This window comes from Chinchilla lanigera, unplaced genomic scaffold (genome assembly GCF_000276665.1).
Source record: "Chinchilla lanigera isolate Chin_1 unplaced genomic scaffold, ChiLan1.0 scaffold00016, whole genome shotgun sequence".
Taxonomy (NCBI): Eukaryota; Metazoa; Chordata; class Mammalia; order Rodentia; family Chinchillidae; genus Chinchilla; species Chinchilla lanigera.
This window is the reverse complement of record NW_004955417.1, coordinates 5,400,692-5,421,229: the sequence shown is the minus strand read 5'-3', so window position 1 is coordinate 5,421,229 and position 20,538 is coordinate 5,400,692. Positions and strand designations below refer to the sequence as shown.

The 20,538-nt window shown below is 33.6% G+C and overlaps 1 protein-coding gene across 1 annotated transcript in view; it reads left to right on the top strand.

The window, feature by feature from the left end:
• The window catches only part of Mmp16 (matrix metallopeptidase 16 (membrane-inserted)), a 246,788-nt gene that overhangs the window by 123,892 nt on the left and 102,358 nt on the right, over positions 1-20,538 (top strand). Inside the window, exon 4 of the mRNA XM_005381755.2 lies at positions 10,990-11,294. Within this exon, the coding sequence (XP_005381812.1) occupies positions 10,990-11,294 (305 nt within the window). The remainder of the gene's footprint in view (positions 1-10,989; positions 11,295-20,538) is intronic.

The window sequence follows — 20,538 nt, the reverse complement described above, 5'->3', positions numbered from 1 at the left end:
GTTTTTCTCCGGTACCGGGAACCGAACTCACGACCTTGCGCTTGCCAGGCAGGCACTTTTGCCGCTGAGCTAAATCCCCAGCCCCTTGACTGTTTTGTATTAACCTGGTATCCTACAACTTTGCTGTAATTGTTTATTTTTATAATAGTTTTTTGTTATTAATGATTCTTTGGTGTTTTCCACATAGGGAATCTGTCATTTCTGAACTAAGATAGTTGTATTGCTTTTCCCTTTTTAACCTTTGTATTTTATTTCTTGTCCTATTACATTAGCTAATGCTTTTAGTATGCCACTGAGTTCCTCAGCAAGAAGTTTGCTGTAGGCTACAAGGTTTTTCTATATGTTCTTGAAAAGTTTTTCTTCTATTCCTAGTTCATTGCACATTTTTATTGTGAAAGCATGTTGATTTGTAACAAATGCTTTTCCTGTAACTATTGATATGATGATATGATTTTTCTTTTTTAGCCTTGATGTGATATATTACAGTAACTGATTTTCGAATTTTGCCTCAGACCTGCAGACCTGAGATAAATCTTGTTTGTTCATGTTTTACAACTCTTCTTAAAGATTGTTGGCTTTGTTGTATGATTCTTTTGATTCTGGAATTTTACACCTTTTTTTTTTTTTTTTGGTAGCGGGAATCAAACTCAAGACCTTGTGCTTGCCAGGCAAACACTGTATCACTGAGCTATATCCCTGGCCCTACACCTATATTTTTGAAGAGTACTGATCCATAGTTTCTCCCTCAGAGTAGGTTTTTCTTCCTTATTACTGTTAGACGCAGGAGTTTTACATTCTCCAAATGCAATGGTATTTTGTACACTTCCTTTTGCAGTTCTATCAGTTTTTGTCTTACGTGACTTGTTATTTTGTTGTTAAGTAAATACATGTTAAATATTGTTATGTCTTTTTGAAAAAATTGACGTTTTTATCATTGTGTTGTCTCTATCCTTGATAATTTCGCTTTTATAAATTCTATCTCATTTGAAATCATTATGCTTATTCTACTTTTTAAATAGCTTGCTTGCTTTCTTTCTTTCTTTCTTTCTTTCTTTCTTTCTTTCCCTTTCTACCTCCTTTCCCTCTCTCACTCCTCCTCTCCTTCCCTCCTTCTTCACTCCTTCCTTTCCTTCTCTATTCCCCTTTCTTTCTTTCCTTTTTTCATCTCTAGTGAGGTATTGTGGATTATCTGGATGGGTTTTTTTTTGGAGTTAACAAATATCTCTCCATTTTTTTTCTTTAATCTATTCTTATACTTAAGGTGCATTTCTTGTAAAAACAAAGAATAGAATGTGTCTTGCTTTTATGCTTTGTTTTAATACATTCTTTTTGTTTGTATGTTTAGTATTCATATTTAAATTAATATTTGATACAGTTTGATTAACATCCATGATATTGGTAACTATTTACTGTTGGCTATTATTTCACTCTATTTACTTTTGTCTTCCATTCTTTTCTGTCTTGTGTGTTTTAATTAGGCCTTTCATGTGTTTTAATTTTCCTTTAGCATGTCAATGATACATTTTTAGAAAAATTATTTTAGTGGTTGTTGAAAAGTTTGCAATGCACATTTACAGCTAACCTAAGTCAACTTTCACAAAACACTATGCTACTTCATAGGTATTATATACCTAAAAAGAGAATATTCTTAATTTCTCCCTCTTTTCCTTTATAAAGTTATTGCCATTGTTATGGTTTGTGTCTGGGTGTCCCCCCAAAGCCTCATGCTGCCATAGGGCAGGCTTTTAGAGTTTGATTGATTATGGGTGTGAGAGCTGCACCCGCCCTGGGGTGGATAGTTTGCATATGTAAGGGAAAACAAGAGGCTGCTTGCGGCCATTCCTGGCTTTTGTGCTTCTTGCTTTTGCTGTGTTCTGCCTCCATGAGCTGTAGCTCTCTGCCATGTGCCACTCTGCATTCTAATCTGCCAAGTACGGACTGAAACCTCCACAAACTGTAAGCGACATAAACCTTTCCTTCCTTAATTTTGGGCATCAGGTATTTTTGTCCCAGCAATGAGAAAAAAATAACTAAGACAACCATTTATTTAATCATTCATATACTAGAATCACCCATACATGGTTACTATTATTTTGTAGCAGCTATTACATCAATTAAAAATAAGAATAATAAAAGATTTTACTTAACTGCATTTATTCCATCCTTAATAATTTGTGTTGCTTTAAATGGATCTGAATTTCTGACCTACATCTTTTTCCTCTTCTCTGAAGCATGTCTTTCTAAATTTCTTACAATGCAAGTCTGCTGACAAGCTATTCTTTCAGAAACTGTGGGGAGTTTTGTTTGTTGTGCAGTTTTGTTTTGCTACTTCATTTTTCAATGATATTTTTCCTGTATACAGAATTCAAGGTTTATGGTTTTATTATATAAGCAGTCAATATTTTCTTCTGGGTTATTTTTTTTGAAGAGAAGTACACAAGAGTCAGTGTCCTTCTTCCTCTACAAATAACATTCATCTTCTCTACTTGTCTTTGCCTTTTAAAAAATTATTTTCTTTGCCTTTTTTTCTGCCATTTGAATGTGATGTCCCTACTTGTAGATATTTCAGAGTATATTGAGCTTGCTTCACATTTTCTGCGTTTGGGGGATCTATGCTTTGAGGTCTATAGCTAATTTTGGGCCATTATCTCTCTCCTTCTGGTATTAGTATGTGACTTGTGGCATGGGTTTTTGTATTTTATCCTGCTTTTCCATCTTTTTCCTCTTTGCTTTTCAATTTGGGAAGATACTACTGATATATCTTCAAGCTTACTGATTCTTTTCTTGGCCATGCTAAGTCTAATAATGAGCCAATCAAAGGCATTCATGAAATGATTCACAAGTTTTCTTTTTATCTAGCAATTTACTTTGATTCTGTCTTAGAGTTTCTACTGTTCTACTTATGTTATCCAAGTGTTTCTTTATCTTGTCTACTTTTTCCATTAGCACTTTTAGTACACTGACATTATTTAATACCCAGTTTGATAACTCCAAAATTTCTACTATATCTAAATCTAGTTCTAATGCTTGCTTTGTCCCTTCAGACTATTTTTCTCTTTCTTTGTGGCATGCTTATAATGTCTGGTTGACATTTGATAGGAGCAAAGATAATAATCATATACTGTAATATTAGTTTTGTGTTTATCTGTTCAGGAGCTAGGCTATGTTTATTGTCACTATAGCTGAATTTCCATTAGTGTCCTCTTCTGTTTTTTGTCTCCCCTCTTGTCCCACACTATCCCTATAAACTCCATCTTAAATAGATTTTGTATCTTTAATCTCTCTCATTCGTAATCCCCATTATTAAACTGAACCTTCGTTGTTGGTGTGGTGTAAGGTATTACTGAAAAAGAGCAGACAACAATCCTATGATTAAATCTCTGTTTTTCTTGTGGGCTCAAATATTTGGTATGACCTTTCAAAAAGCTTCTTAACTTCTATTTTTCCATCTTTTTTTGTGTGTGTGTGAGACTGAAAAGCCAGAGGGGTCTGAGCTGTTTAATTTTCTTTCACCTAGACAGTACAAGGCTCTGATAAAATAGTTACTGGTAAATGTGGGCCTTTGCTATAGAGAAGAAAATACTGGGGCATAGGTTTACATTTGTGCTTTTTCACTCCTTTGCTGAAAGCAGAGGAGACTTTTCTCAGTTCTTTACTGTGAGAAGCTGATAGGGCCTCCCAGAAAGCACCACTCATAAATGAGCACACCGATCCCCCAGGCTTTGCCTCTTGGAACTTTTAATTCTCCAGTTGCTCCAGGTTACTATTTCATTGCTTCCACCTTTTCCCTCCTTAGAGGCTTCTGTTCTTCCTAAACTCTGATTCTCTGCATTGGCCTTTTACTCCAGTTAGGGTACTGTAGTCTGCCCTGCTGTATCAAGCTTCTGACAGAGTAAAACTGCATTGTTCATTTTTAGTTCACTTAGCTTTATTTCTGATGAGGCTGAGAATGATGACTTCCAAGGCAGAAACTGGTAATCCACATCTATCATTTTAATAAGAGACATCAAACGCAAAATACAACACTTATACTCATGCACAAGAAGCACTTAAGATGTATAATCCTTTTAAAAATATCACTTCATATAGACAAAAATATAATATGCAAGAATACATCTACAAATTACTTATAAGGTTGTCATGCTGAAACTTGCAAAAGACACAACAGAAGGCCAACAATAAATGTTAGAGGTATATTTTACTCTCAAGAGAAAAACTATAATGGTTTACACTTTACACAAAGTCAGTTCAATTCTAAGCAAAATCACAGCAACTTTATTTTTTTCTGATATAATTTAACAAAATGAATCAAAATATCTGCAGCAGATTGAAACCCAAGTAAAATATTGAGGTGTTTCCATGCCCTAGATAGATGGAGTTACTTTAATTCAATCCATACTAGGAAATATGTGCTGTGAGCCCGGAATCAGACAAGTAGGCACATGGGTGTACACAGCATTGATTTATGCTGGTATAGGTCATTTACATCAGTGGGGAAAAGATTGGCTACTCTATTTACAAAATTATTCTGTGAAAATTATCTCTATAGAAAATAATGAAATTGATTTGATACCCCAACCATATACAAAAAATATCAATAAGGACTAATTGAATTAAGCACTATAGCACTATAAACCTGAGATAATAGCTGTATATATCCATATATTAATACTCATATTCACTTCAGAAAATGTCTTTTTGTATTTGATTTCTAAATCTTTTATAGTTCACCCTGTTTAGTATTTCTCTGCATCCTTTTTTTTGGACCTGGAATTTGAACTCAGGACCTTGTACTTGCCAGGCAGGTACTTGTGCCACTGAGCTATATCCCCAGTCCTCTCTGCATCTTTATGTACTGACTATTCCTTTCCTGTTAAAGGAGAAAAAGAAAGAATAAAGGAGGAAAGAAGGTTAAGAACCGTTGTGTTTAGAATGCATTGTAATTTCACATAGACAGCGTTTCTACACTGACAATTATCTCAGTCAGTTGTAGACATTCAAATAATTAGATGTTTCTTCTTGTAAACTTCATGCTGTCAATAAGTACAGCATGTGGTTAAGAGTCCTATTTTACAGTAAGGCAGGCATGGGTTTGAATCTTGTATCTGAATCTTACTACCTGTAAAGCCCAAAGTAAATTACTTACATCTGCTAAGTCTCCATTTCCCTGGGAGGAACATGAATATTGTAACCAAACCTACCTCACAAGTCTCAGGGACACAAAAAAATGAAATGGAAAAAATACTAAATGTTATACAATGCTTATAGCATCATGCTTAGTAAATGCCAACTACCATTATATTACTTTGAATTTATTCACAAAATTTGTTGAGAGAATGTTAAGATAAACATAGAAAGTTAATAAGAATTAATGGTATTACATTTTAGAATACACATTGAAAGTGATGTTGCCTGATATACAATAAGTACTACAGTATACACTGTCTACTAATTTTCTGTACTATATTTAGAGGGATATATTTAACACAGGATACTCAAGCTCAAAAAGCAATTATCCACATAAAGCATCGCTGGACCGTGCATTTAGAGATGCAGGCAAGAGTGGAGGTGAGAGTGGCTGAATGTGGGCTTTATTTGACAGCAGTCTTACCATCAGCCGGCAGTACAAGTGCTTCAAAAAAAGCTAAAATGGCAAGACTATACTGATAGACCATAAGGTATCCAAAGCAGTAGTGGGGATAATTTTTTCTTTAATTTTTTGACCAAGCCTTCCATGATACACATTTTTTTCTTACACCAAATTTTCAGCTACATTCGAACAAGTAAATCTCCACCTCTAAAGAGCAATCAGAATGTGAGAATGTGGCAAAGTGAAGCATGAGGAGCTGCTCAAGATCAAATGTTAGATCCTCAGCATGAGGGAAGAGTTATTTTGAGCAGGAGTGTCTCAAATGTTTATACGCTTTCAGAAACAGTCTAGCATTTGGAACTACTGGAAAATTAAATAATCCTTTTTATCAATCTTCTTCATTTTTTAAACCAAGAAAAACATTCATTTATCAGATAAATTAGAAGTCATTTTTGTAATGGTTGGAAAATTGTTGCTAAATTAATGAATTCTAAGCAGAATTTGGTTAGTCTTTTTCCACAAAATAAGAAAAACATATTGGGGGCTGGGGATTTAGCTCAGCGGCAAAGCGTCTGCCTGGCAAGCGCAAGGTCGTGAGTTCGGTTCCCGGTACCGGAGAAAAAAACAAAAAATAAAAAAAAAAGAAAAAAAAGAAAAACATATTGAGTAAAGTAATCGTTATAATATATATTTTATTTTACATATTTGGTGAATATTATACAAAATAAATTCATTTTATTTCAGAAATCTAAATTCCAAAATATTATTTTAAGTGACAAAAGCCAGTAGGACATAAACATGTATTGCCAGATGAACCTATTTTTAGAAATATATTGTATCCATGAATATTCATATTAGTTAATATACTAATACTGTTTTTTATTGGTTAGCTTTGATTTTTCCAATAAAATCATTCTTTAACTACCCTTAGTTTTAAATGTGCTTCTATGAGAACTGAAAACACATACTAGAATGTATTTTACTTTAATAGCATATGCATAGCAAAGAAACTCCAAATTTCCTAAAAATGTAATCAGTTTTTTTCCAGAAACATTTTTAATTATTCTGTCTGAACCTGAGGAGCTCACTGCTCTTTATGAGCCATTGACTTCAAAGAGAGCTCAGGTTTTGTGTCCAGAGGACAAGATGCCGATTAAGGAGCAGACCCTATTTAAAAAGAGCCAAAGAATGGTGTACTTAATTCGGCCTTGTCAGGAAAGCCAGCTTCTTCGGAAATAGCCAAATATTTAATGTAAGTTTTCCTGGAAGGATTCCATATCTGTATTTTATTCCACGACAATTTCTCATACATAAAAAATTGTGAAGCTACACAAACTATACAAACATAATATAAATGCAATAAATTGGTCTATTTTGTTTTCTCCTGCTAGAACATTATAATACATTCTGAAGATGGATATGCTGGCAACTCACCTATGCTGTTTATTATTTTTATTCTATTCTTACAAATTGTCTACTTTCTGTATCATAATAAATTCCTAATGGTTGATGTCCATTTTGAATATTAGTGTGCTTTCCTGCATAACTGATTTTTGTCTGTTTAACTAACAGTCATTTATTTATCCCTCTTTGTACCAAATTAAGATTGATAAGGATATTATAAGATTTCTATTTCTTAACTAGATGTGACATTAATAGCTCTTTATTCTTACTTCCAATATTAGAGATAAAATAGTCATCAACTATGGAAAGAGACTGATCATGGTATCAAAAAATTAAAGGTAAAATGATTATAAATGTATAGAATTATTGCTAAATGAGCTGGTATGGATCTAAAGATGTTAAAACTAGAAAACCTTGACTTTGTACAGTTATCCTAGAAATTAACTGACGTACCTTTCTGACAGTATCCATTATTCTGATGGATAATAAGGTCTAGCCACTTTTCCTTTGTCAGTGTTGTATACGATTGCTTAAGGCATGGTAATCAAAGGTAACACTTATCAATTGTTTTGTTTAGTACAATGGAAATTTAAAAGAATCCGTTAAGTTATATAATGAAAGTGACACATAGAGACTTTTAAAATGAAATTCATTCCTTTAGAAGTTGAAGTGTTTACTTTTTTATAAAAAGAAAAGGCAAGCTAAAACATTTTAAATTAGCTTTAACAGGGTCTGGTGCACACACCTATAATCTCAGAACTCTGAGAGGCAAGGGCAGAAGAATCTTAAATCTGAGCAATTTAGCTGTGGGTGACTTAGCAAGACCTTTTGTCAAAATAAAAAGCTGAAGAGAGGGACTAATACAGATCAGTGCAAAAGTCCAGGGTTCAACCACTCTGCCGAGCTGCCAGAATTAAATTAGCTTTATTAAGTTTTTTTTATATTTAACTTTCATTTTACTTACATCATAGCATTGCCTTGTTATTTGGCAAATGTACGTAATCACTCACACATTGTTTATTAGAAATGTTAACAATGGCATTTTATTTTCTTATTCTCATATATTCTCTCTGTGCCTTTTGTTATTTCAGTTATTAGATATTAATTACAGGTTCGTCTATGACATAACTTTTTGTTTTTTTTCATACTCAGTTCAGAACTGCAGCTCTGACTGCGGCACACACGTGCATGCTCGGTATTTACCAGTGACGTCACTTACATTGTGGTTAAGCACACGTTGGAAGTTCATCAGGGCAGAGCTGTAGAAAACAAATCCAAGTGGTGCTCCACATTTATTAACCTTTATGGTCTTTTTGACTTCACTCTTGTCAGAATCATTTTTGAACAAATATCCAAACCGTATTGATATGATTTATTTATTTTCTGTATTATAAAATTGGTTTTTATTTGAAATGAAAACTACTTCCTCCAGTACAAATTGATTCCATTACCGATCTGCAATGACAATTTTCTCAGAACATGTAGTGAAACTTTTTTATTTTTCTATGGCTGTCACTCTTATCGATGTTTCTGTCTTCCCTTGTATGAACTTCTGAAGGGCTCTGTCACTTCCATTCCTATCTCCTGACGCATTTCCCATCAAACACAGTTGTATCTGTGACTGGAATAGTGTTAATGTGCTTCTGCGCATAAAGCTTTCCAGTGTGCTCCCGGCGCAGGATACAGTCCAGCACTCACCCGTCATCTCCTATTTTATGACTTTGCCTTCGTGTTCGTGTTGACCAGCCTCACTAAGCAGACCCATATGAGCTTCCCACTAAGGAGAGACTTCTAAAACCCTGTACAATAGAAAGAACAATAAGTAACTACTAGGAAAATTAATTTAGACAAAGCTCAAAGCTACAGCAGTACTCAGGATGTCTCTTCAGCCGTGAAATAGGAAATTGAGAAGCTAACAAAGGACTGTGATGCCGCAATGTCTGTCAATATTTGTTTCTCAAAATACGATTCAGGGCCGCGTGCTGAATAAGACTTGCAAGCCAACAAACAACAACAAGCTACTACCTAGCATTTTCCTTGAACATCCAGGGATTCTTTCTCCCCTGTCTCACTAAGAACAAAATGCTCTCTGACATTCATCCTCTGTCTCTGCCCAAACAACGCCAGCTACCTTGCTTGTCTTGCAGCTTGCTGAGAATATCTCCACTTCAAATTGTTTCACTTTGCATTTCTTCCTGGCGTTCTTTTCCCCTCCATCCATTTCCACTTTTTTGCTGCTTCATTACTTTTATGTATAATGAATATATTCAACAACAGACACTCGTATAAATGTGCTCAAGAGTATTTATTAGAATAAAAGTAGACAACTTATTTTAGATATATGCCCCAGCATAGACACCAAGACCATGACATATTAGAACGATTAGGATGAAGTGTTCCAGAGCTTTTTCAAGTGTACCACCTAGGAACTTTTCTCTAAGTTCCTGTACATCTTAACTTCACCTCCTCCTCCTTCTTCTTCTCCTTTTCCATCTTTTCATCCTCATCATCTCATCGGGTTGACTGAGTAGTAAAATAAGATGTTATAAGGTGATTACCTAACTCATAGTAAATGCTGTTATTATTAGTCTAGCATCATTCTTTCATAACATTTGTAATTATTTGGATATTTTAGTCAGTGTCTTTGTCACTGGGACAAACTACCAGACACTTGCAACTTAAAAGTGAGGTTTATTTTGGCTCAAGTTTTAGAAGTTTCAGTCCTTGCATGGTCAGCAGCTCCAGACAGAAGCAGTTTAGTGGAAAGGCCCAAGCAGGGGGAAGCTGCTCACCTCATGGCAGACAGGAAGCAGAGAGAGATAAATCCTTCCAGGTCATGACCCTAGTGACCTGCCCCTCCCACCCAGATCCTACATACCAACAGGAAGTCAGGTATACTGTCCCGTAATCCAGTCAAATCAGCTCATGAGGCTGTTGGGGGGTAATCTAGATACAAACCATGGCACTGGACAGTTAAAATTGGGTTGAATATGATGTGCATATTTTATTTTGTCCACTAGAAATTTCACTGTAAAAGTTTTCTATGCTGAAAAAAGTTTTGAAGGGGCAATATAATTCTGAATCCGATATCTACAATAACATGCACCAGAAAAGAACATAATTTGACTATTCCTCTATCATTGTAAATTCTTTGGCTTTAGCTCTCTTTTATGATTGCACTGCATGTTCTCTTCAATGTCATATCCTCTTTTTGCAGTAAAATACACTTGAATATTGCATTCTCTCTTTGAAGTAAAATATTTCCTTCATGTAAATCCATGTTGGGTAGATGATTGGTTCAAGGGGTTAGAAACTTTTTAATGACACCTCTGGATTTTACTCATTGCTGTACATGTATATTGCGTGGATTTATGGTACTACAATATAAAATATACTTCCTAGTATTATTTATTCTCCACTTAGGGAAACACATGAAATTATCTTGGAAAAGGTAAATATCTGATCAGAATTACATTAATCAAGGACAGTCTTAGTAATTACTTCATCAATTTGTATTAGCATCAAATCAAATACAGCTTTGTGTGCTGAACTGGTATTCATAGATAAAGAAAAACATAAAGGCACTGCTTGGAATTGCTATGCACAGATACATTAGTATGCTCCTAAAAGTACTAAAGCTAGAAAGAAATTGAAAGTTTTATTTCAGCTCAAAACTTCTGCATCTGTTTGATTATTTGGCAAATTTCTGTACTGTTGCTCAGGACTCCAGGTGAACAATAGATTTAGTTCCTGTTAACTGTTCTGCAGAGGTCCTTTCCCTCACAGCCTTGAAAAATGAATACCACTTGGTGATAATTAAATGATCCTAATATAGGGAAAACTAGCCATAGAGACAAGAGAAATGAATAAATCTTATTTCTGTTGAATATGACTCTTCTATCTGATATTTTGTTAAACTGTTTAGATCAAGATCTGTAATAACTCAGATGGCAAATAACAAAACCATGCTGATCATTATCTTTTCTAACTTTCAGTATAAAGAACGTAACTCCAAAGGTAGGAGACCCTGAGACCCGTAAAGCTATTCGCCGTGCCTTTGATGTGTGGCAGAATGTAACTCCTCTGACATTTGAAGAAGTTCCCTACAGCGAATTAGAAAGTGGCAAACGTGATGTAGATATAACCATTATTTTTGCATCTGGATTCCATGGAGACAGTTCTCCCTTTGATGGGGAGGGAGGATTTTTGGCACATGCCTATTTCCCTGGACCAGGAATCGGAGGGGACACTCATTTCGACTCTGATGAGCCCTGGACGCTAGGAAATCCTAATCATGATGGTAAGTGCACCATTTCATTGCAATGTAAATAGACCTATTTTTACTTTGAGAATCTCCTTGTGACTTACTAATTTGCAATCTTACAGTATTAAAAATTGTAAAAAAAACTATGTAAGGCTTTTTAGTTTCTGGGTAAGAAGTTGTATTTCTTTAGAGAATGTAGTTATATATGTGTTCTTTTGATTAATTAGAACTTCACACTGTTTAAAGTGAATTTTGTTTTCTACAAAATATCAATTTAAAAGATGGTTTTATTCATTTAGCAAACTCTGTTGTTTTTTCTGTACTTTATCCAGTGTTTCCATTTGAAATTTAATATTTGTGGTCTGGCTTTTACTGTAATTTTCTGTGAGATTACTACCATTTGAGTCTATAGATTTTTATCTCTTTTATCTCTTATTTAATTGATCTTTCAATCTGCTATGAGTACATGATTTATTATTATATATCTATACTTTTATCAAATATTAATTTCTTACCACCTTATCCCAATGCATCTATCAGTGTTCTAATCATTACAATACTCTAATATGCAAAAAATATAAAACTAAAAAACTCTATAGTCTAAAAGAAGCTAAATGCTAAAAAGCATATTTGTCCTCCTAGACATATGCATATTTTAATTATATTTTTCTATAAATCAGAGTTATGGAAATTTAGGATTATAATACTCCTATGAATTAATAGGCCCAATTTTTGTAATCAACATTTAAAATTTTTTCTTCCTCACCATTGTAAAATGCTTTTCTATTACAGGTCTGAACTTCTTTAATGACAACTAAGTAGCTAATGAGACTCTTAATTCCCCCTTAATGAGTTAAGCCTAGTCATGAAAATAAGATCTGTTAGTTCATTGGAAGGTTTAGTTAGCTGGATTATTCTAACAGCCTTGTATTTTTCAGACACCTATGGTTCAATTATATGATAAAATGAATTATGTGAAATCGAAGTTATATGTAACTACCAGTGTTTTGAAAAATAAAATATATAGTATTAAAGCAATTTAGGGGATTTTCTTAATAGTTTTAGATTTTACAATATTAAATTGTGATTACATTTTTTAGAATTTCTTTGAAGATAGTAAAGGATATGTCAAGAGATTTCATAATCGTGGAATGAAAAATTTTGGAGTCAAATGGATTTGTGTTTAAATACTGATGAGCTAGTTCATTACTTCAAAAAGCCGTGTGTCTGTATGTTTGTATGTATGTATGTGTGTGTCTGTATGTATTTACTCTAGTATTTATTGCAGGCTGTGAACACTGTATGACATACTTCCCATGAAGTTGTTTTTAATCTACTCTCTACATTCTACATGTCTGATAATAAAATGTCTATAAACTTGATAGATGAGAAATGCTTGTTGTGCTAATTTGACACTGTAACCTCATAAATTTAAGATATTTAAAATTCTATAAGGAAAAAACTACCTATCAAATTGCCTGTATTTTGTCTTAAAATATTGAAATCCTCAATGAAGAAGGCTGCACAAATCCTTTAGGTGTATGCCTTAGTAGCAGCAACTTGCACTTTTTGAAAGTAGATGCCAAATTTCCAGAAAAATCTGCAGAAGTATTTTGTGATGCAGGAGAAGAGAATGTTTAACTTGATTTGAGTGTAACTGGTGCTATGAATGGTTATGTATTTTGTATGATTTTAAGTTTTCCAAGAAAAATATCAGTGGGAAAAATTCTCAACTGTAACATGACATAAAGGTATAAAATCAAGTAGCTCTTTTGACCAAAAGATTTCATTAATATATCTTAGTGCCCCTTAACTTAACTTATGTGCATGTATAATATCCTTTGAACACAGATATTCAACTAAAAATTTTAAACAATTATTTTATACTTGGTTTTTGTTTGTTTCTTCATTTGTTTGTTTTTGTCTTTACCAGTCAGGTAAGAATACATTGTCTTGTGAGGGAAATTGAAGGAATGAACTCGGCAAAACAATAGTGTTTCAGAATTGCTAGGGATTAGGGAGATGTTAATTGACAGTTGGAAATGTAATTCTATAAAGATTTACTTCTTAATTGAAATTCAAACTCTTAACCAGCCAAGGCAGGGAGCAAGGGTAGTGTCAGGTGAAAGTATTGATCGTTTATCAAAAGCACAACCTCTAGCTTTGCTTGTACCGCCTGGCAAATATGGGAAGACTTTAAGTATTTATACATCCTAAGTCCTGACGGTGTGTGAGACTCATTCCACATCACAAATAATGCAAGGTGCTATTCTGACATCTTTATTGATGAACTTTTTCTTTTCTTTAATTCATTCCTGAAATGCCTCTAGCTTGCTTACCTGAATTATGTTCTTTCTTTCCTATTCACATCTCTTGAGCAGCTAGAAAACAAACAGCTTGGTTAGTTACCAAAACTGCAAAGGAAAGAGCCTCTTGATAATTGTCAAGCTCATTTTCCACAGCATATTGCTCAGCTAATGAAGGCAATTTGAATTCTGTCTACCTCCAAAGACATAAACAGTGTCTTAGACTGCCAGTGAACCTTACCTACTTTCCTATCAAGTTGCTTATAGTCCTAATACCTTTTAAAACCTCAAGCTAAAGACTGTTATATAAGTTGCACCTTCATTTTATTGAAATCAATAACCACATAAACAATGAAATAATGCCATTTTAAAGTTTTTTCTTGAGTTTTTATCTTTATGTAGTGAATAAGCAAAACATACACATAGTAATTGAAAATGGAGAATATTTGTCAAGATGGGATCTTTGAAAAGTCTATATTGCCTGACTATACCTGGAAAACTTTAACTCTTAACAGAATAAGATTCATTTTGAGTAATACTAGCACACTGTTTCTTTGACTGTAGTATAAAATTTAATTCTCATCATCCATCCAAACAAAACATACTACAAAGATTACTTCTAAATAGCTAAGTTACCTACTATAGAAATAGGATTTCACTGTCTGGCAAGCGCAAGGTCGTGAGTTCGGTTCCCGGTACCGGAAAAAAACCAAAAAAAAAAAAAAAAAAAAAAAAGAAATAGGATTTCAAACTGACCATTTCCAAACAAAAAAAGATTACCTGTTAAAATGATACATAAAATTTATGATAAAATACATACATATCTTATTTTGCTATATAGTTGCAATCCACTTAATAGGAAGAACACATTGGAATAATTCTGTTTGTTAGAAGTCCACTGCCTAAAGTTGGGAGAGGACCAGCTATGTGATCAGGATAGCTACATTAGACAGTCAAAAAATTGAGAGAAGAATGACAATAAAAATGTCTTCAGAGATACAGAAACTCTTAAGTCTATCCTGTTATTAAGTGTGAGATTACTAACTGACTCACTCACAGATACCCCTAAGTTCAGGTAGGCATCTTTCTGAGTCCATGGGCTGACTAATAGCAAGCTTGCATAGTGACCTATACTTGAGAGAGATGCTCGCCTTTATGTTCCAGTACAGAATGCACCTGCCTAGAAGAAAATGAGGCCTTAGGCAACTGTCTGCTACCTCCAACACTTTTCTGCTCGTTTTGTACCTGCCCCCACTATATTTGTCAAAGGTTTGCACGATTTCAATTTTGATCTTTGACAAAGAGGCACATGCCTACTGGATATTTATGAAGGTATCTATCAATCAGCACCACAGTCTGCGGGAACTGTAATTACTTCCATAACTGTCAGTCAGTACCACAGTCTGTGGCCATTGGTCCTGAGATTTTTTTGAAAATAAGCGAAGAACTTGACATGACTGGAGAGTTAAGGCTTGAACCCATCCTTAAAACAGGAGTAGATACTGAGATTTTATATTCTGAAATTAACCACCACATCATTTATACCTTACCATGTTTAAACAGTCCATTCCCCTCTCTGTTTTTCTCTATCTCTGTCTCTGTCTCTGTCTTCCTGTCTGTGTTTGTCTCCTCTTTCTCTCTTTAGCCTTTTTCTTATTTTGCTTTTACAAACATAATGATTCCTTCTTTCCTCGAATAAACTTTTCATTTAATTAGACTTGTGGTTTGAAGTTTGATAGTTTTAACTTTATCAAAATCCTTCTTTCAATAATATGACTTCATGTGATTATTATGCAATATCAATTTGATTCTTTATTTTGAGGGTTTTTTGTACCATAAGAGAGGGAATTGGTATAGTCCACTCAAAAACATTTCATTATAGCATTTATTAAAATATGTAGATAGATCATTATAATATGAAGTTTTTCATAAATGAAACAGACAAAAGTATGAATGGCCATAGCTTAACAGGAAAAAATTTTACACTCTCTCTCAGATTCTGAGTACTGTAGACTCAGCCATCATAAATGTTTGACTCAGATGTCAAGCTTCAGAGACAGTTGAGCAAACTAAAATAAGCTTGCTCTTGATATCACACATTATTATTACATATATCTATATAATTGTATATTATTTATATATACTGTAAATTATAACATATTTGTAATATAAATTAACTTCTATATTTGATGTAACTTATAAATTATATGTATATAACTTTTTTGGGTGTACTTCTAAACCAAATTCAATTCTGTGGACATATCTAATCAAAAAGAAAGCTTAAGAAAGGTGATGTCTTCATTTTTTGAAATAATCAACTTGCTTTGAATTAATAGCTTGATCGTTTTATTGCTTAAATTAGCTAAGACCAGGAAATAATTTCTACTTTTGTGCTTTTTCTTTTCAGAACGACAGCCCCACCATTATAAAATCTTTCATATCTTTATTTTAGCAAATCCCCTACATTTTAAGTAAAAGTATTTGTTAATTTTCCTCACATTTAATTTATAACCTTCTTCTTCACCTGACATCAATTGGTACCACAACTTCCCTCCTGTGTGCTCTGCTGATAACATATCAAGGAAATAGCAAAAATAGACTTTGTTTTAATGCACAGTGAGGAAATAGTATCTTGCCATGAATGTAATGCATTGGAAACTAAGACTGTGGGGATAAGGAAGGTCCTAATCTTTTTAGGCAAACCTATACTACATGCATATATCCTGAGCAATGGAAATTGATCTATGGCTATGCGATGTCAGCCTATTTTTCAAGTTTTAATCAAAAGGACTATTTAATTACAGTGTAGATCAAATACAGAAGGCAAGATGTAACTTAAAATCCTTCTTTGCTGCTCATCACCAGCCTTATCCAAAAATGCCAAAAGAAGAAAACAATAAAAGCTAATATTAAAAGACTAATTTAATTGTGCCTTTAGTATGTCCTAGACACAATTGAAAATTAGAATGATGTGTTAACTAGTTGATGTCTCATAACACATTTTTAAATTTTAAAATTTCTTTTATTAGTACGTGTTTGAAGTACATTATGTCTACAAACTTTCTTTGGAATTGATACAAGAACATGACGCATCTCAATTTTTTTTTCATCTTTTTCCTCCCCTTTCTCCCTCTTCCACCTCTTCATCCCCTTCCCATTTGAGAAAGATCTTTCTTCCTACTTCTTATCTACCTTTTATTTTGCTGTTTATTTATAATTTGGGTTTCTCATATAAGAGAAACTGTGAGATACTTAATTTTGTGTGTCTGATTTATTTCACTTCACCTAATGGTCTTACAAATTTATGAAGCAGATAAGGTAACTACTTCCATTTTGTAGAGATGCTAAGGTATTAAAATTTGGTTAAATGGTCCAAGGTTAGGTAGTTAGTAACAATACAATGATGCCATTAACATGACACTAAGGAATCCAGGATGGGGAACATACTCTTGAGGTCTCTGGAGAAAAGTCTATCACTGAAATGTTTATCCAGGGAACCAGAAAAACAATATTTGACTCAACTTAAATTGCCTTAGTAGCTTTCTCTGGAACAGTAAAAGTAACCCTGCTATTATTGTGAAAACTGACTTTTTTCATGTGGAAGTTCTTAGTAAATCATTTCCAAAAAACTTGAAAAGATTCAGTAATGTGCAGACCAAGAGTAAAGGACTGCTAGAGGAGACAGAATTTTAAGAATTATACATTTTTTTTAAAAGAAGAAGAAGAATGGGAAAATGAGACAACAGAAATAAGCAAAGCCATAATATCCAAAGTGTTCTGCTCTGAAATGAGGCTGTAGTAGTATGCAATGCACAAGTCATTTTATTCACTACTAGTTAATAAACTATCTATGAATGCATGCATGGTCTAAGTAAAAATAAAACAAAAATTTGTAAACCACTAGGTAAAATAAAAATGAAAATCTTCTTCACAAAGAGTAAAAATTGAGGGTAATCATGATTTTACCTCTTTTGTGCAAACTTCTAAAAGAGAAGAAAAGAAAATCTACTACAAGAGACACAATACAATACCATTTTTGTAAGTCTCAAATACTTGCAACAATAAAATATGTATTTCATAAGGACTTGACATAGGAATGTGTTATTCAAAGCAGAAGAAAGATGCCACAAATTTCAGGGTGGTGATTAGCTTAGAGGGACGCACAGGAGGAGATGAGAGACAATGTGTGTGATCATGTGCACAGGAAATGTGAGTGTTCTACTTTCCAGTTGGATGGTGGATTCTCAGGTTTATGACTCATAACTTATATATATTTTCGATAGATGTATCAAATATTGGCTAAGTAGAACCGCACAATTTGAATGGGTCTAGCAAAGTACCCAAATATATTATTTGATTTTAACATATTGAAGCTTTTGTTATAAGAAGTATTTGAATTGAGAGTTGAAGGAGAAGAACGAGTCTTATGTAAAACATGGGAAGAAAGAAACATTAAACCAAAAGAATTATAAGAAAAAACATTGAAAGGAAAATGATTATGAGATATTTGCTAGAATACGGCTTTAGACCCCAACAGCACTGGTATTGTGAGAATCACGTTGTCTCTACCCTCTGCCTAGAAGTGCTTATAACATCCTCAAATCCTAAGTCTCCAGTCTTTGCCAGTTGTACCCTTGAAGAAAAAACTCACCTTCAGATAACTCAGTGTAAGTAGTAATAATGATTGCGATTAAGAAGATTCACTTCACTCAATTTTTGAAATTAACAACATGATACAGATTTTTCCCATGGCCCACTAACATCCATTTTTGAACCAGGAGATAAATAAATCTATTGAAGCTATTTTATCCACATTGCAGGATATGAAATCTCTCAGAAGGAGCAAAACGTGTAAATAATATGCAGTCTCTGTAAAATTCAATAAAGCTAGAAATTAGAAAGAAAATCACTAGTCACATTTAATGCTTCTACTCCAACATAAATGCTGCAGTGTCTGATAGATTTAATCATGACTGATGATTGATATATTAATTTCTAGATAAAGGTTGTTATTTAGATCTTAATTGCCCCAAAATTCCATGTGCTACAGGTTTTGGCTCCACCATGGCAGCACTGGGAAGTAGTAGAGCCTTTCACAGGTGAAAAACAGTGGGAAATGTTTGGGTCTTAGGGAGAGGGGTGTGACCTTAAATGAAATGGGATCCCCAGCCCTTTTTCTTCTGCTGTGAAGTGAGTGGGTTGGCTTTGCCACAGGGTCCTGTCAGCATGGACCAGCACAAGAACAATTCAGGACATCCAATACTGAGCCAATATAAACTTTTACCTTGTTTACTGTCTGAGGTATTTGTTACAGTAATAAAAACTGATTAGCACAATAAAGTATATAGAAATCTGCATAGATATTCAAGTATGCCTTTTAATTTTAGGCTTTTAAAATATCTACTCTTAACTGCTGGGGATGTAGCTCAGTGGCATAAGCGTTTGCTTAGCAAGCCTGAGGTCATGAGTTCGATTCCTGATACCAAAAAAAAAAAAAAAAAATACATTGTAAAATATCTACTCTTTTCTCTGAACATTATTTGCTCATCCTTTTCCTGTGTCACTGGAATATCTTTAGATAGAACCTAATGATCCTTTCATGTGATTGAATATAATTTATCAGGATTATTTTAATTACCAAATTTTAGATTATTTAGAGTTATAGCTACTAGAGATATTATTATGAACATTTTTGGTTGACACTAGTAATTCTTTGCAATAGATTCATATAATTATCTGGTATAATTATATTCTGGTATATTCTTAATAGGGTTGTTTGACACACAGGCATTTCATTCCAATTGTGTATACACCTTTGCGTGTTTGGTATGCACAAAATGACATGCACTAGAATATTCATAGCAGCACTATTTTCAATCTTTTCAAATGGGAAAAATTTAATGTTTTACAACATCAGAACAGATAAATAATTGGTGTTATAATTTATTCAATAGAATACTATACAGTAGTCAAGAAACATGAACTTTTTGGGAAAGCTTGGTATGTTCCAGGTTAGTCTTCAAAAATGCCAGTCGAGCTCATGTTCCTACCAGCAGTTCATAAGAGTGTATAATTCATTGAACCGAAATATAACAGTAACTATGATGATAATATTAAAAATAAATAATTTTTAAATCATCGTAATAATAGTATTACTGGATATCAGGCACTGTAAAGTGCCATAGGTGAATTTTCATGTAATCCTGCAGCTGTCGTTTGCAGATTCTCTTGTTATTCCAACTTTACATATGAGGAAAGTCAAGCACAAGGGCTGCTGCATTCAATGATACGTGTTTCTGCGTGTGTTATCTTTCCTATGTGTTTTTGAATGTTCATTAGCTATTTTCTGCCATTGCTCTTGTTGGACCATTCTTCTGAATGACTTCCAGTAATCTTAAGACATGTTTAAATAGAATATTGATGGTTTCTCTCATTTTCCCTGATTAGTAATTTGCAGGAAATGGGGAAGAAAAAAACTACTATCCTTCACATTGACTTCCCCAGGAGGAATACGTTTCACTTATTCTGGTACCATGCTGTCATGCATCAGTTCCTTTCCCTGTGTTGTACTGTGCTTTTCTATTCAATAAACATTTTATCGATAAGGCAGGAGAGGCCAGGATTCAGGTTTGATCCCACTAATGTTTCAGTTTTGATGACCTTGAAATGGTACATCCCTTTGTCCTTTTTGAGTATTTGAATTTCCTTTATTGTAATAAGCAAAGTACATTTTCTTAATTTCTTCAAGCTTAGAAGTTGGTTTAGCAGATAATATTTTATCTATTTTCTTTTTAAAAAATTTTTGATGTGAAATAATTGGTTTTCTGAGTTCTTGCAGGCAGTAGTTCTTTCTAATCAAAATGTTATGAAATATGCTTAGTAAGGTTATTAAGATATTTGAAAAGTATGGCAAATATTATAAAGAACTTATATACTTATTATCTTCCAAAAATAAAAAGATTTCATTCAGTAAC